The 18,771-nt window shown below is 42.6% G+C and overlaps 1 protein-coding gene across 1 annotated transcript in view; it reads right to left on the bottom strand.

The window, feature by feature from the left end:
• CCDC146 (coiled-coil domain containing 146) overlaps positions 1-18,771 on the bottom strand; it is a 77,263-nt gene that overhangs the window by 53,927 nt on the left and 4,565 nt on the right. The window contains exons 2-3 of the mRNA XM_081879110.1: positions 16,737-16,801; positions 15,271-15,470 (exon numbers count right to left, since the gene is read on the bottom strand). Coding sequence (XP_081735236.1) covers positions 15,271-15,470; positions 16,737-16,749 — 213 coding nt within the window. The 5' untranslated portion in view covers positions 16,750-16,801. The remainder of the gene's footprint in view (positions 1-15,270; positions 15,471-16,736; positions 16,802-18,771) is intronic.

Raw genomic sequence — 18,771 nt, 5'->3', positions numbered from 1 at the left:
GCCTGGGCTGGGATATTTATGGTAAGGTAGCCATGGCGGCGGCGGTGGGTCCGTGTCAGGTGATCTGAGGTGAGTTGCCGCTGGTGCTGCCGCCCAAACGACGCCACTTGCCCGGAGGAGGAGAAGGGCAGAGAGGCGAGGAAAAAGCAACATGGCCCAGCAGCTGCAGCAGCGGCGGCGGTGGGGCTGTGAGGAGGGGCTGCCTGGCGCGCCCTCCGCGGCCCTGATGCACGGGGACCGCGGCGAGCGCTGAGAGCCGCTGCCTGCTGGACGCCTTCAGCCCGGACGCGCGCACAGCTCGTCGGTTCCGTGAGACATGGGGCTCTGCTACAGCCTGCGCCCGAGGCTCTTCGGCGACTCTGGAGGCGGCGAGTGCGCCCCCCCCAGATGTTGCGCCCGGTGCGCCCGGCCCCCCTGCACCCCCCACGCTATGCCACTGTTAAGTTACAGGATTGGGTCCAGTGTGTCCCATCTGAAAATGGAAGGGTTTCTTCTGTTCACTGTTCACTTTTCATCTAATCCCCCTCCCAGGCTCCCATTTAATCTCTCATACTTTTCCAGGGTTTCTTCAGTTATCTGAAGCAGTTTTACGGAAGGCTGCAGGGGAAAATAGACTCCTGGGGAACATCCTGTGAGTGAAGTTCGAACACAGGATTCAACCCAAAATGTAGAAATAAATGTAATCACTTGTTATGATGTGCAGTAAAAGATTTCCTCCAAACCATGTTGAAGTCAATAGAAGATAAGTATCTACTGTAATTTTGATTGGTTTTGGTTATTGCATTTACATACTGTACAGTGCTTCAAGATCTGCACAACAGACTACTAGTTTGCTTCTGGGCACAATTCTAATTGCTGGGTTTTTTTGCCACTCAACTGTAGGTCTGGGATGAGGTGTATGAAACCCCCAGGAACTTGCCTATGTGCAGCGATTCTTGGCTTAGGCCCTGCTCCAAATGCCTCTCCCCTTCTTCGGAGATGTGGTGGGTGACTTCTGGGGACAGTTCCTTTTCTGTGGTGGCACCCAGACTTAGAACTCCCTTCCCAAGCACAGTTCCAAAGCTTATATCACTATCTTTTAGGCAACAATAAAACCTTTGTAATTTGCCTGAATGTCTGGCAGCACCTTATTTGCAATGCTTTTTATCCATAATTTATTTGCTCATTTATTACTTTCATTTCATTGTTATGTATTAGGGATGGGAGACCTTTTCTTTTTAGTTTGAGGGTCACAAACGCCTCATGGGGGACCTTCCAAGGATGACATGCCAGGGGTGAGGGCAGCAGGTGTAAAAGTGCGTTGAGCTATAGAAGCAACGTTTTTAACTTGGCACACAACAGTTACAGCTTCCTGCATACAACCACATACACACCTCTCTATCTAGGCATTATTACCATTCACAGACCTATCCTAGCCAAGTAGGGCTGTTCAACAGAAGGCAGAGTAATTCACAACTAAAAGTATAGTTAGATGAATCAGAAGAATACAAACATAGTTGCTAAGCTAGTTTTCTGTATGCAGTCATACCTTGGGTTGAAGTTGCTTCAGGTCGAGCGTTTTCGGGTTGCGCTCTGCGGCAACCCGGAAGCAATGGAATGCGTTACTTCCGGGTTTCATCACTCACGCATGCGCAGACGGTCATGCGCAGAAGCGGCGAATCGCGACCTGCAAAGACGCAGGTTGCGTTCGCTTCAGGATGCAAACGGGGGCTCCGGAACGGATCCTGTTCATATCCAGAGGTACCACTGTACTGTATTAAATTGTGTTGTTTTCAGTTCAGATCTTTGTGTAGATGTGCCCAACAATTTAAAATTTGTTTACCTACCACAGCTTCATTCAAACTATCGAGGTGCTATAACTTTGTGAGAGTCCACACAATTTCTTGCCCATCACAGAATTAAAACTCTCAGTGTTCCCTAGATTGGACCACAGATACGCATTTTGTCTAAGACTTAAGTCCAAAATTAATCCTGGCTGTGAAGCTACCAGCTTTTTATTTACAGTATTTGAAATCCTTCCAATAAATAATGAAATTTTGCCATAGAAGGTGAACACCAGGTTTTGAAACAATTACCAATACTGTTCTTATTTGCTAAATGCTTTTATGCAAATGAAAATGTCATATATCCTTTCCACAAAGGTTGGTTAAGTTGTATCTTTTCTTCTCCCTGCTCTTGAACCAAAAGCTGTTGGTTTGCAGAACTTTTGTAAATTAAGAATGATTACATCAGATCTTCCTGCAAATTCCCAATGGGTACACTCAGGACAAAATACACACTTGCCTGTTCAAAGTGCTCATCCAAGCACACCCCGATCTCTTGGCATAAGTTGAACACACTCAAGGAAACTGCTACAAAGCAAAAGCAGGAACCCTGGTGGCCCAGTGATTGACCTGCAGAGCTCCTGCCTGACAGCTGTTCACAACAGAGATGTTTGGGGGGGAGGTCGATTGCTCAGTGGAGAAAAGTCTGCATTCTGCAAGAAGAAAGTGCCAAGTCCAGTCCCTAGCATCTCCATTTAAAAGGCTCTCTGGTACCAAGGAAGGGAGGCCACTCTGGCTTGGATAGAGCAGAGTAGACCGTCAGCTGTCAGTCAGGAATAGACAGCCCTGGCTCTATCTCCAGTTTAATTGCTTCAAAAGGACTGTAATGAAAATGGGAGGAGGTGGGACTCAACAGCAGCCTTTAGGAAATCTAAAGAGAGCTTTCTCCACACTGTCAGAAGCCATGCCTTTGTAAGATTCCTGAGCACATGGAGAGAATCCTCTCTGGGTACAGTTGAGCAAGGAGGGCGTTGATAGGGGAAAGGGTCTGTCACATTTCATGTGCATTAATTATCCACACTTTTCTATTTCTAGAAAAGGGCTTGGATAAGGCAGTTTAATGAGGACATATATTCAAAGCCTTATTAGTTTTGGATAGGCAATACTGTATTAACATATGTATTCTGGCACAGAGAGTTTTGTTCAACAGGGAAACTATAATCAAAGAAGCTGGGGCCTTTTACAGCTTCTTCAGAATTATCCTTAAGATGCAAAGCATTTCCTTCTATTAGAAATGGGCTGCCTCTTCTGTGGAAAAGAACACCTTCATGCATCTGCTACACTGCAAAGCAAGTTAAAATGTGATAACACTATTTGCAATAAAGCCACACCTAAAACAATATGTTTTGGATTAATGGCTTTAAATCCTTTTAAAAATGAAGGCATTTAATAAGTATTATAGTCATGAAACCCATGTCTAACTCTATAAAGGCAAGCAGTAAATAGTAAATTTAAAATTTAGAAAACCCAAATATTGAAAAACAGCTCGACATTTCAAAATGAGAAATTATAGGCCATAGATAAGAACAAACAGAACAGGTTTCATCAAAGTGAGTTCCTGTAACCCTAAAAGAGTAGAAGAAGTTTATCAACAGGGAATACAGCATGGTGATTTGCACATTACTGAAGCTGTTGGTTGTTCCTACTACATTAGAGACCTACCTGGAAGTCTATGGATGAAATAGATTTTAAAAACCCAGCGTTGGGTACAAAGCAAGGGATCTAAGCAGACACCAAAGGTCAGGGGGTTGGGGGCAAGAACAGCAGGCCTCTATCTCCAGAGTGTTATTAGTGAAAGGAAATTTTAGAATCTTGACAACAGAGAACTCCACATAAGCACATTCAGTACAGTATGATATCCAGAATAATGAAAGTATTCCACTGGAATCAAAGATGTTTTGATTGAATCCAGCAGTTTTAAATGCCTGCCATTAATAAAAAAAAATCCCAGCAGATTAATTAAGCACTTCCGTCTGACCTTGAAACCCTCATTTCTTATTTCCTCTATTTGACCCCTGATTTAAGAAAGGTAGGAAAATAAGGATAGTTATTTTAACACCTGCAATTATTCCAATCGTATTCTGAAATGCATACAAAAGGCAAAAACATTTCTATCCTTCTTACTGCCATAGTTAAATGCTGAACATAGTTTAACACTGAGGATTTGTCATTTAGAAAGTTAATAAAACTTTGTACAACAAAGGGCTCATCCACACCTAACCCTTTGCCCTGCATTTTCAAGAAACAGCTTCATACTTTAAAGCGCTGTGTCCAAGCAACCCACTTCTTCTTTTTGCCACGGTGCTTTCCCTGCGGAAATCGGTACTTTAGCACTGAATCAGGACAAAAGGCAAGAAGGGGTTTTCTGTGGATTGCTCTGATTCAGCAGTAAAAGCAGAGGGTGGGGGGGCTTTAAAGTGCGGACCTGTGCCTAGAAGCATGGCACAAAAGGATGTCTGGACAAGCCCTCTGTGTCACATCTGGAACAACAGAACATTTACTCACATTGACATAAATAAGGTGTCAGCTAAGATGACAAGCTTGTGAGCAGCAAGGTCTTCAAATGGTTTCAGATAATATGCATGTGGACTATGCTCTGTTAGGCATATTTTCTCCATAGTTGAAAATGCTACATTTATATTCATGCCCAGATAACAGCTGAATAAATAATCTACTCAAGACATATACACTTGAGGGGAAGCATCTTTAACACAAAGAAATTTACTTTTGCTAAAGTCGACTTCAAGTGCATTAGTATCAGTGTATCTTACCGGGGGGGGAGGAAGGGGGGTGCGGTGGAGGTGGTCCGCACCGGGTGCCACCTCTGAAGGGGGTGGCAAAATGCCGGGTGGCACTCACCACAGGACCTGCAGTGCCCTGAGCCACGCGTCTCTCCTGTGAGGGACGTGGTAGTTTGGGCTTTGCGCTGCCCAAATGGTCTGCCCGCCACCTCCCCCTCAGCTGCAGGGTGGCTGAGTGGGAGAAGGCAGGCAGACCCCTCAGAGAGCGTCCTGCCACAGCTGGTATCACCCCAGCGGGCAGCTGGTCCCACCCCAGGCGCCCAATCAGCTTGCTCCGCCGCTGATCTTACCATGCACCAAAATGAATTTTCCGCCCTGCTGTTGGCCTCATCAGAAGCTATCAGCATGTACTTTAACAGTTCCAGAACTGTTTGGATACATACACCTAGGTATTATATATCTTTCCCGGACTGACCATGTCAATGTTGGCAGACATACCTTCATTGTATTGCTGATTCCACATGCCTACTAGCAGGTTCTGTAATAAACACTGGCATTTGCAATGAAAGTCACATTATCACCACTGTCAATGATTTCCCCAGTGATAACAGGAGTTTGAACAGTCTGACAGGATAGAAATGGTTTGCCTAATTGCTGTTAAGAGCCTTTTGGCTGGAGGTGAAGGCAACATCTGTCTTATTTTTTATGCCAATGTAGTTATAGGGCTTTAATGTTGCTCCAAAAGCTTTGCAAGGTTTAGATTTAGTAAGGTTTGGAATGAGCCACAATGTTGGGATAAGTAAATGCCTGAAAGTGTTTTCAAAACTGTTGCTGGGTGAACATTTTTATAGCTAAAGTTAGAAGTTTCACAAATTATGTGCACTTGGTATATGGGGGGGGGGATACCTTAAAAAAGAGGCCAGTGAGCACATGTCTATAATTGGCACAGCAGTAGCTGTGAGAAAGGCAACTGAATCTGGAATATTTAGTACAGTTCTGGTCGCTTCACCTAAAAAAGGATATTTTAGTTTTGGAAAATGCTCAGAAAAGAGCAACCAAAAATGATAAATGGGATGGAGCAGGGGCAAAATGAGGCTTCCTTTCACCCAGGTCAAAGACTCTGTTTGGCACCCATCCCACATGCATTTACCCATCGACACACACCCACACCCCTCAACACATTTGTGTGTAAAGGGCATCAAAAGTCCAACAAAACTCTGAGTCATAGAATTGTAGAGTTGGAAGGGACACCAACGGTCATCTATTCCAACCCCTGCAATGCAGATATCTCAACTACCGTATGTTCCGGTGTACAAGATGACTTTTTCTCCCTGGAAAATCACCCCAAAAGTCAGGGGTTGTCTTATATGCCAGGTATATGCGTTGGGAAGGAGGAGAGGGAGCCGGTGAGCAGAGGCGCCCCTTCTGCCATCGCTCCTCCTCCCTCCCCACAGAAGGGGACCGGAAAGTCCTTCTGAGCGCGGCACTCACCCACCAAACGCCTCGCCTCGGGCTGCTGCTGCTGCGACAGCAGAGGCAGCGGAGGGGTGCGCGCTCTGCCCCTGGCGGCGCTCAAACTCTGTAACTCTAAAACTCTAAAACTGAACAGCAAAAGTTGGGGGTTGTCTTATACTCCCAGTCGCCTAATACGCCGGAATTGACAGTAGATCAAACATGACAGGTGGCCATCCAACCTCTGCTTACAAACCTCCAATGAAGGAGAGTCCACAACCTCAACTCGGTACCTCTGGTTCCTCCTAAGCAAGATTTCTAAAGAGGAAGGGAATTTGGGGAGTGGACACACACACAAGGTTGCCCACCCCTCATAGCAACCTGCAACTCATTTCCCCTAAGGTAATGCATTTGTGTATGCTCTTTTCATTAATCAATGCATTTATATGCAGACTTTAATGTAGTATATACATTTTTGTACACATTACTTGGCTGGAGAACTGGACTGCAAAATTCAGAGAAGTAGAAAAGTTGAATGGTGGCTGTGTTTTGGCTTGCGAATTGTTTTGGAAAGTGCAGATTAGGTAAATTTGCCTTTTAATGTGAACTGAATCAAATTTCTCCCCATACTTACATTTTACACCATATCTTAGGTCACTCTGAATGGTGCTATCTGGCTTTTGGGAGAAAAAAGACTTACAAAGCCTATTACACACGGAGAAATTTGGGATTGCTTACCCGATATCTATTAACATAATCCAAGGAAAATGAATGACCTATGAAGAGAGAGAGATTGTATCCTACATAGGAGAAATGGACTCAGAAAAGAACACTCAGGGCATCCACAAACAACTTCTCTTGAATAGTTTACTAAATCTACTTCAGATTAACAGACTAACATATTCCAGTGCTGTTCTCATGCCAAAAAGGTTACAAGCCTGTCTGAAGGAAGAAGCAATTGCCCCTCTGATGGATCTCAAGAAATAATGCTCAGCTCTATTGATTAGTGATCATTATTCATTTATTTTGTATCCCGCATTCATTTATTTCAATAAACAATTCCACCTTCCAATTGCCTTTTGGCCTACTGAAGTATAGTAGAGGGGCTGGGAGCTGGGGGCACTGTTATACAGTGGTTTCGCTCCTTCCTCCTGGGCCGTGTTCAGAAAGTGGTGGTGGGGGATGAGTGTTCAGACCCCTGGGCCCTCACTTGTGGGGTGCCTCAGGGTTCCGTCCTCTCCCCCATGCTTTTTAACATCTATATGAAGCCGCTGGGAGAGATCATCAGGGGGTTTGGACTGGGTGTCCACCAATATGCAGATGATACCCAGCTCTACCTCTCTTTCAAATCAGAACCAGTGAAGGCGGTGAAGGTCCTGTGTGAGTGCCTGGAGGCGGTTGGAGGATGGATGGCGGCTAATGGATTGAGGCTGAATCCTGACAAGACAGAAGTACTGTTTTTGGGGGACAGGGGGCGGGCTGGTCCCTGGTCCTGAATGGGGTAACTGTGCCCCTGAAGGACCAGGTGCGCAGCCTGGGAGTCATTTTGGACTCACAGCTGTCCATGGAGGCGCAGGTCAATTCTGTATCCAGGGCAGCTGTCTACCAACTCCACCTGGTACGCAGGCTGAGACCCTACCTGCCCGCGGACTGTCTCGCCAGAGTGGTGCATGCTCTAGTTATCTCCCGCTTGGACTACTGCAATGCGCTCTACGTGGGGCTACCTTTGAAGGTGACTCGGAAACTACAACTAATCCAGAATGCGGCAGCTAGACTGGTGACTGGGGGCAGCCGCCGAGACCACATTGGCTCCCAGTACGTTTCCGAGCACAATTCAAAGTGCTGGTGTTGACCTTTAAAGCCCTAAACGGCCTCGGCCCAGTATACCTGAAGGAGCGTCTCCACCCCCATCGTTCTGCCCGGACGCTGAGGTCCAGCGCCAAGGGCCTTCTGGCGGTTCCCTCATTACGAGAAGCAAAGCTACAGGGAACCAGGCAGAGGGCCTTCTCGGTAGTGGCACCCGCCTTGTGGAACGCCCTCCCATCAGATGTCAAAGCGATAAATAACTACCTGACATTCAGAAGACATCTTAAGGCAGCCCTGTTCAGGGAAGTTTTTAATCTGTGATATTTTAGTGTATTTCTGGTTTTTATGGAAGCCGCCCAGAGTGGCTGGGGAAACCCAGCCAGATGGGCGGGGTACAAATAATAAATTATTATTATTATTATTATTATTATTATTATTATTATAGAGAGTGTATGTGCTTTTACTATATCAATACAAATACATTGCAGCTTCATGTCACACCTTGGAACTCTCAACATAATTCTTTAAAACCTGGCTACAAATTCCTCCTAAAACAGGCATAGGCAAACTCGGCCCTCCAGATGTTTTGAGACTACAACTCCCATCATCCCTGACCACTGGTCCTGTTAGCTAGGGATCCTAGAAGTTGTAGTCCCAAAACATCTGGAGGGCCGAGTTTGCTAATGCCTGTCCTAAAATCTGCATATATCACAGAATATGTACTTAGTCACATGAAAAACAAACTGTGAAAGAACAGGAACACAACTACATATTTTGCCTTAATGAGTACAATGTTGACAGCTTTACAGCAGTTAGGAAAGTGACATATTGCAAAGTTGGCTTTGTCAACATTCCAGGATCTGTGGCAGAAAAACAAAAAGCAAAACACAGAGATGGGTTGGGCTTCTGAAAAACAAGGTAATAGTCCAATACTGACTTCCACTTGCAATCACTTCCAAGTTACCCTTGCACAGGTGGAGTCGACCACGGACAGAACCTTTATGACAGAGGAATCCCAGCCAATCTTGCAGAATCAGAGAGGGGGCATATGCAGTAGAACCAACTGTCATAAAACAAATGCAGGAATACTGCATTGAAGATGTAATGAGGTGAAAGATGCATGTATGACTCCTCTGTCTGATATGCAGCTCCCTAAAGCTCAAGGGCCCTTCAAGAGCAAAAAGCTGGCAATCCCATTCCACTGTGATGCTTTCAGAACTCAGGCCACCACTGAGAGTGCTCAATAATTTTATTATTGCTTCATACATTATTCTTTTCTAATGCTACTTAGCAGCAGGTGTGCCCACAGGAATTGAGGGGGGTGGGGGTGGGAAGTAATAATAACTAAGAAGACATAAATAGCATCAAAGAACAGGTCTTTCGCGATAGATCTGGGGACTGAATTGTGGTGAGGTCTGGGTAACTTTGGATTCTGCAAAGACTATAAAGGTAAAAGGGACCCCTGACCATTAGGTCCAGTCGTGACCGACTCTGGGGTTGCGGCGCTCATCTTGCTTTATTGGCCGAGAGAGCCGGCATACAGCTTCCGGATCATGTGGCCAGCATGACTAAGCCGCTTCTGGCAAACCAGAGCCGCACACAGAAACACCGTTTACCTTCCTGCCAGAGCGGTACCTATTTATCTGCTTGCACTTTGACGTGCTTTTGAACTGCTAGGTTGGCAGGAGCAGGGACCGAGCACGGGAGCTCACCCCGTCGCGGGGATTCGAACCGCCAACCTTCTGATCGGCAAATCCTAGGCTCAGTGGTTTAACCCACAGCACCACCCGCGTCGTCTATTGCTTTGTTTCTCTTTGAGTTGTCTCCCTTCACCCCATCCAACCCTTAGTTATTGCTATAATCAACCTCCTAGCCCCTCCTTGAGGTTCCCTGCAAAAAAAACCAAACTCCATCACACCAGGATAATTGCATGGTTGTCATACACTACTCTAATTTTCCCTCTCTTGCAAAGCTACTCCTCTGTCTTCCTAAATGTTTGTCCTCTTCCCAGTACAAAACATGCTGCATGCAACACTCACATGTGTTGAAGCTTTGATCCTACAGCAGCTATCAAGCCATCCTAATGGGAGACAAGTTTCCTATCGTTCCTACCCACTAAGTCATGGAGTATCCTAAGTGGAATAGCAGCCTCTCCTTTCCCAACTGACCCTAGAGTTTTCCTCCACCAAGCACTTAAGAAACAGTATTTAAGTAATATTTATGAATTACTGAAAAGCATTTTTAGCCATCTGTTGGAATCTGATGGACAACAGATCTTGCCACAACATGCCCTGATGACCTTTAGTGTCATTGACAAATCAACGTATCATTGGTTTCCATTGTCTCTTGTATTGCAACAAGTGCTTAGCAATTGTGTTAGGTTTAGCACACTGATTCATGGGCTCAACTACATAACACTCTGTGAAAACGTTTGGTTTTGCACCTTTCCCAACAATTGCCACTGTATCTCCCAAGGACTTTTCACTTTTAGATAAGCAGTAGCATGGTGCAGGATAGCTTAATTGCTAAATACCATGGTGAAACTTTACACTACATCTAAACAATATATCTATAAAGAACTCACAGAATACCGCTGGAACTCTGAGGTTCACTGTCCATAATCAGTTTATATCTAGAGCACAAGAAACAATTTGTGGTGTGGAATCGCAATATCCTCTCAAGGCAGTATTCCTGTAGCAGGGATGTCAGATTCCCAGCAGCATTCAAACCACATTATTTTGTTACATGGGAAGTATTTTTTCTCCCCCAGTTAGTACCTGCATTGCTATTCAGAGTGGTGCAAGAAATATGGTTGCAGGAATGTCAAGTGTACCTACTTGTCAGGGAACTGCCATCGGAGCCCAGGGGAGTGGCAAGGCTCCCGGACGCTGGGGAGGGAACCAGCAGGGAAAGAGGGAGAGCTTCCGCTGAGGAAGGAGAGGAGGAGAGGGCGTCGGAAGGAAAGCTCAGGGATGCTTCCAGCGAGACCAGTGGAGAGAGCTCAGGACCTCCCCTTGGGACGCCCACTCTGCGCAGAAAGCTGTCGCGCAGGGAATCTAGGCAGAGACTCTCTGTCAAGGAGCTTTTATGCTGGAAGAAATTCAGGAAACGCCCACTGACGGATTCTGCCAGTGATTAAGACAGACACGAAGTAAGGGCTGTTTGGTCAGGGAAAGTTTTAGCCAACTACTCAGCTTGGAGTGGTTCGGCGCTTACGCACAAGCAACCCCTTATCCCATTACACTACTGAACAATGTAATATCACCACTGATAAGCAATAACCACAACTACCCCTTCAATGTCTATCTAATTTGGGATTTAGTTACAGATAGGTAGCCGTGTTGGTCTGCCATAGTCAAAACAAAACAAATTCCTTCCAGTAGCACCTTAAAGACCAACTAAGTCAGTTCTTGGTATGAGCTTTCGTGTGCATGCACACTTCTTCAGATACACTGAAACAGAAGTCACTTCTGTTTCAGTGTATCTGAAGAAGTGTGCATGCACACGAAAGCTCATACCAAGAACTGACTTAGTTGGTCTTTAAGGTGCTACTGGAAGGAATTTGTTTTGTTTTAATTTGGGATTTGTTTATTTTTCTAATTTGAATCTTAACTTTTAAAATATCTGCAGTGGTTGTCTAGCACCCAAATACCCTAGAGCAGGGTTGCAGCACTCATCTAGTGCAAAGTTTCTGTCTGTTTGTTTTTAAAGGTCAAAATGGTGCAACATTACGCTCCACTTCCAGAATATGCTCATGTTCTTAGTTGAATAGACAGTGGAAATGTTGAAGCATCTTATAGCTCAGCGGGAGGGAGACAGAGATACAAACAACAACATGTCTTTACCCCACTTGCAACAATGCTATTTCTCAACAATTGCATAGGGATAAGATACTGAGGCACTAGGCCTAGATTGGTTCTTTTATAATCCTATCAGTAAAATACTGAGCAGTATTCAACTAATCCATGCCAGCAGCAAAAGGATTTCCACTTGCCCAATCCCTTTCCTATCCCAGCCACCCTCCTCAAATCTGCTACGGAGGGGTAGCGGAATATTCATGTATAATTATGTTGTATTCCACCCATTGTCTGGAGAAGTTATAAGAAGTCACACTGACTTCACTGGAAACAATCGTAAGTGGAGACTTCAGGAGGGTAGCTACAAAAAGAAGCAGCTGATTAATAAAAACCACGGTATTTAAACAGATCTCTGTTAAGAAGAGTATTTTATTCCAACCAAGGAATGAAATCAATGAAAGAGTCTGTTACACGTTGCTAAATTGACATGGAAATGTTTAGCCAAATTGAGGTCATTATGGAAATAACGACACGCTGAAATGGACCAGGACTAAGCAATCCTTATTCATTACTTCTATGTTTCTAAAGTTCCCAGCCTTTCCCTATAGTGCTACATTGTTTTAGAAAAATAAGATACTTTGTGTAAGAGATGAGCCGTATATCTATTATTTTCTTGTGAGAAGGAGCTGAATGGTGACTATCAAACAAACAAATCCCAAATAAAAATGTTAAACACTACCATAAATTCTTACCAATATGGAATTATCTACTGGTACAACACAATGCTCAATTCAACAGGATTCTAGCTGAAGATGTAAACACTCCGAGAAACAGAAATGGATCATTGGTTCCAGCTTAAATGTTTTTCATTGTACATTTTGTGTACCACATTGGACAATTAATTGGAATGTGGCATGAACCGAATATGTACATAATTGAGACAATAGTTCTATTCACCCATCATGAAAATTGTGTTGAATGAACACACGGTGGAGAAACAGAAAAGCTGGCAGCTCGCTTCCATTAACTGGAACAGGATATAAAGGTGCATACATGTAAAAAGCCAAATGAAGGCAGTTCTGATCACCCATGATCAATATCTAGCAAAACTAAGGAAACAGCAAGAAACACCAGTTATCAGGCTTTGCAACAGTTATGCAGTAGACTAGGTCTGAAGAGAATGCTTTGGATCTATACAGTTTGCCCAGTGTGTATGTAATGTATGGAAAGAACAAACTTACACATATCTTCAGGAATTCTTGGCATATGAGACAACACATATCACTTCAGGAATGCCTAGCTAAGCAACGCTCTCCAGGGCTACTTTGGTCTTATGGCACAATAAAGTAAAGGGGATGCAAGCATGCCTGAGCTTCTACTGGACTGTGAGAACTAGCTTTTGTCATGCCAGGGGTTCTATATAGCATGCAAGGGTCTCACAGTCTCTCTCCTTTTCTTTTCCCCTGCATGCACTGGGAATTAGTTAATGCTGTGCATTTATTCAATCAGCAACATCTGCAAAAAGGGTAAAGGAGAATGCCAATCACCCTCCAGGGTCTACTCCAGAGGTGACAAGGCCTCTTTGCAAAATCTGTGTTCTTTGGCCCCAACAGTGCTGAACATGTCAATTTCCAGGATGTTGCTGGACAGAGATGGCAGCTGTGGGCAGTCAATAAGCCTGTTAAATTCTTGTTTTTAAGAGGCAACAATGGTGGTAAACCTTCCCATGACACTGGGGCCTTGGCAGCTGCCCAGGGTTTTCAGGTACTGATGCTGGGCATGCTGCCTTGGTAAAAATCCATATGAGAGAAGGACAGTTATACAGTGGTAGCTGTTTGGGGCTAGTTTACAGCAGTCTTTGCTATCAGCACTGCCCAAAGGAAATAATGTTTTGTTAACATTTCATATGGTTGTTACGGTCAATCTAAAAAAGCTTCATGTTAACAAAGTCCAATAATGTAGGACGCGTTTTGTTAGGGACTTACTCTCATGGAAGTTTATGTGGCAAGTCATGCCATAGATTTCCAATATAAAATTTATTTTCCCCTTGTGGTTGTTTTTTTAGCTATCTGTGCACATGCACTAAGAGTATTGCCCAGTACAACAGCACAGCACATCATTTCTTTCTTTCTCTTTTTTAAAAAAACAAAAACTAACAGTTAATTTAAAGCACTGTGCCTGTGTTATAGAATGATCTTATTACAAAGCCAGCGGCATATGTACCTGACTTGATATATGAATATCTGAGACTGTTGGCATGGCTGAAATTTCCCACTGTGTCTTAGGAACAGAGCCAATCATAAGACCAGGTCTTTGGGTGCTTATTCCAACACTACGGTTTAGTTTGCAACACACAGTGCTTTACATTTGTGTCTGCACCTTGCTAGTTTTGATTTGAGTTGGCTTCTGTGCAATGGAAGCCAACAGAGTTTTATATTATAGTCTCTCGTGTTTAGTTTTGTGCCATTCTTAGTGCAATCCAGAGAAAGTTTTGTTTCAACTCTTTCTCAAGAGTGTTATGAAACTATTTTCTTCTTTGGCTAGGCCTTGGTGTGTTTGAACAAAAAATGCTTCGTAAATTTTATAAACAAAAAGAATTTAAGAACGTACTAATTTCACTTCACTGTTTCCTGTCAGACAAAACTAAAGACCAAATCCACAGGAGAAACAGAGGGGAAATATCTGAAAAGGTGCTGAAGAAAACAGGGGTATATTTTTTTTTATTGCCCGATGCAATTTGAACTTGCCACGCTCTCCTAAGGCTGTTTTCGTTCCCCTTTCGGAAAACTCTTTTTATGACAAAAAAGATAATTTTATAAATTAAAGTCACCAAGCAAACTTTTAATGTGTACTTCATAACGCTGGATAGCTGTCAAAACAGTTTAACAATGATTCTTGATATAGGCGTGTATTGTGTATATTATTGCCCAATCCTTAAAGAGATTTATCCTGTATTTTATGGAAAGCAGCAGCCAAAACAATAGTGAGGGAATAAGACTTGTTAGTATGGTCTTTCTGCTGCACAAAAACTTCATTTCACCCAACCACACAACTCCTTTTCCAAAGTTATGTCAACAGTGTCTCCTTTGAGTGGCCCAGGGGCAGCCAACATGGCATGCTCCAGAAGTTGTTGAGCTACAACTCCCATCAGCCCCAGCCAGCATGGACAATGGCCAGGAATTATGGGAACTGTAGTCCAGCAATATTTCAAAGGCACCAAGCTGACTACCCCTGGAACAGAAAAGAGCAATCGTGTCAGCTCTGCAAAGTAACAGATTTTTACATTTGACACATATTCTATGACATTGCTGTTTCTTATGCAAAGCCTTGAAAGGACTCTTAGGAATTCTGTTTAACATATTTGTGGAAACAAGATAATGAACATTCCACCAAAGTCAAGAACATTACCCCAATAAGGCAAAGTAGTGTGCTTGGATAACAGTGCAGAGTTTTTCATTTGTTTTATTTCAGTTTGCATGCTTTTTGACAAGATGGTTTCCTGTATCTTGTTTTCAGTTGCTGTTGTGATAGATCAATGCTATTTTCACAATAGGTACTTAAAAGTTGCTTTGTTTTTAATTTCCTACAGAGGCAATTCAACTGAAAACAGTATCTATCATGCTGACATAAAGGAAACTAAGAGCACACTACCTCATCAAGGCACTCAAACGCAGGACATGTGTGCACGTCAATGGAGCCTTCATCCCGAATATTAACTGTTGGAGCCGTGGCATAAATAGGATCTTCAGGATCCTCTGGTTGCAATTCGGGTTCAGATTGTTCTTCTGACTCACTGGAAACATACTCTTCTTCTTCTTCTTCTTCTTCAGAATCATCCCTTTTCCAAACATCTGCAAAAAGTACCAAAATCCACATATCAAATTTTGATCATTATGCAAAATAAATTAGAAGCATAGCTGTCAACTTACAGATTTGAAAATAAGAGACCAGCAGCCTCAAAAATAAGGGATCAGCAGCCAAAATAAGGGATCAACAATTACTTTTATAAAATACATATTTTGTTGCGTGCAAGATACCTATTAGGTCCATAAATTACCATATAGCATATATTCAACACAAAAAAACAGCAACAATTTGTTGTTGACAAAGCAAGCTGGACATATCAAGGGCCCCATTACCTTCAGTAGCTTATTTAAGAGACATCATCAATAAGGGACAGCAGCAGGACATGGCGCTGGAATAAGGGACTGTCCCGCCAAATAAGGGACGCTTGACAGCTATGATTAGAAGATAAGAGCTGGAGATAAATCAATGGGATGAGGTTACACATATCAATAATGGGGAACTCCAGAAGAAAGGGGAGGGGAAAGGGTGAGGGATAGCTGCATATATTCAATATACAGTGGTGCCTCGCAAGACGAAAAGAATCCGTTCCGCGATTCTCTTCGTCTAGCGGTTTTTTCGTCTTGTGAAGCAAGCCCATTGACGGCTTAGCAGATTAGCGCTATTAGCGGCTTAGCGGCTTTTAGCGGCTTAGCGGCTTTTAGCGGCTTATCGGATCAGCTGATAAGCGGCTTAGCGGCTTAGAAAAAGGGGGGGGAGGAAAAAAAAGTCGGGAAAACTCGCAAGACATTTCGTCTTGTGAAGCAAGCCCATAGGGAAATTCGTTTTGCGAAGCGCCTCCATAACGGAAAACTCTTTCGTCTAGCGGGTTTTCCGTCTTGCGAGGCGTTCGTCTTGTGGGGCACCACTGTATGTGCATAGCTGGAAAGGTTTTGTTAACAAATTAACAACTGAAATGCTTTGACTGTGCACTAGTAATACTAATAAAAGCAATAATTAGGAAAACAAGGAATAACTCTACTAAGTGTCTGTCTTCAAAGACAGTCCTCAGAAGTATTCAGAGACTGCCATAGTGAAGTCACTAACCCACTTCCCTATCCACAACTTCTAGGAATATCAATGCAGTTAGATACATCCTTATAAATATTGCCATATGCAAGTCTAGCACTGACCCAATTCAAGAAATCAAGGCAGATCTTAAACTCCCAGTATCTTCCAGTTGTCAGGGATCAGGACTATGTTATGTGGAATCTACAATGCATCACACACTAAAGAATTTGTGTTAACCAATAACTAGGTGGCATAGTAATTACCTTCAGAGCTCATTTTCCTTGCCTAAACAATTGCAGTCACTAGGACTGTGGAGTTCCAAACTGATCTGAAATTAAAACAAAGAATTTATCATTATACTTTTCCAAGTATATTTAAATTGGAATGCAGATGAATCAAAGCAGCATACATTAGTTAATTTACAAAGCATACCCCAGCAATTTAGCATTAGGATGCAATCTTGCTACATCTGTGTGTGTTTACTTTTTCAAAGAACACCATGGTCTATGGGTCAGCAAAATCTTTGAAGGCTACAAGTGTAAGCTGGCCTCTAGTGCTATTTGGATTTTCTTCAAGGACATTCTGCTTTACAGAGAAATTTCAGCAGCTGCATTTGCTCAGGAATTTTAAAAAAAATAAAAATCTAACCCTGATGATGCCTCCTACAGAAATCAAAACATTATGTAATCAGCTGCAATCAGCATAAATTTAATATATTACATAAACATGGGCATATAGTAATAAAAAAAAATTTGAATACACATAATATGAGTTATAGTTACTAAATATTTATTTCAATTGTACCTCTATGGGCATGCCGGTAAGCTTCATAGGTTCATGAAAGATTTGAATCAAAACACACCCCACTCATCACAAATGCAAAAAGCAAGTGCAAACTTAGGGTTGTCTATTGAACATTTGGGGCAGTAGCCAACAAAGTATTTCCATTAGTGGAAGGACTTCTGTTTGTGCAACAGAACTTTGCCTCCTTCTCTCCCCATGTGCACCCCATACTTTCTCCAAATCTGCTCTACTGCATTGAGGAGGGAAACCCAAAACAGATTTAGGGGGCACACAGGGCAAGAAGATAGAGGGGAAGTTCAATTGTACAAATATAAATTGTTGCGCCAACCCAACTTTGTTGGATACCACCCTTCATGTCCAAGGTGTGGGTTCAATGCATGGCACAGGTAGCATGGGATTGGGGAATGCCTGGGTAAGAAAATGTCCTCCCATAACCTGCACAAAAAAGTATAATTAATTTATTCAAAAGCAAATTTTATTTATCCCTTAACTGGAATAAATTTGAAGACCCTTTTCTTCAACTGAACAATGTATTTTAAACATTCAACGGCAATAAGAAGAATACATTTCATTTTCAATTAATTCACATTACATGTTAATTGCCATACACCTTCATCATTGTAAACAACATGAATATATTATTTCTGCAAATTCCCCACATCTAACCCTGCAACCACCTCCACTTATACACAAATGTCCGTGTGACTTCCTTCACCCACATGCGTGCTATCCAACTTATTACTTAATAGAAACCTCTAACATTGTGTTCATTTTTATTCATTACAATAGTCATTCATCTATTAAAAAAAGAAAAAAAGAGAGGAAAGCATAACTTCTTAAGTTAATGGGTTCAGTCTATACTTATCCAGAGATTTCTAACGGAATGATTTTGTACAGTATATTCTTCAACACATTTCCATTCCTTTCTTAATTTTTGTTTTGATTGCAATCTGATTGATGCTGTCATCTTGGCTAGTTCAATATATTCACAAAATTTAATTTGCCACTCTGAGATTGAAGGAGTCTCCTCGCTCTTTCAATTTTTGGCCACCAGTATTCTAGCGGCTGCTGTAGCATACAAAAAAACTCTAAACTTATCCTTGGGAATGTCTTCTGAGACTAGTCCAAGAAGAAACGCCTCAGATCTTTTTTGGAAGGTTATTTTAAATATTTTTTTTCAATTCATCGTAAATATTGTTCCAGAAGGACATAATCTTGACACAATTCCACCAAATGTGGTATAACGAGCCTTCAACCTTTTTACATCTCCAGCATAGATTTGAAGGTAATTTATAAATTTTTGCTCATTTAACTGGGGTCATGTACCACCTATAACAAATCTCCATGATATTTCCTTTAATAAAAAATAAAAAGAAGAATATATTTCATAGGCCTTAGGACATTCTTTTTTCTTTCTCTTTGATCTAATTGTAGAAATGCCAAAATAAAACTATTTTAAATTTTTTAAAAAACCTTTGTTTTATCTTACATGCT

This window comes from Podarcis erhardii, assembly GCF_964252035.2.
Source record: "Podarcis erhardii genome assembly, chromosome: 10".
NCBI lineage: Eukaryota > Metazoa > Chordata > Lepidosauria > Squamata > Lacertidae > Podarcis > Podarcis erhardii.
Note: the sequence above shows the minus strand (reverse complement) of the source record. Positions and strands in the feature narration are given on the sequence as shown.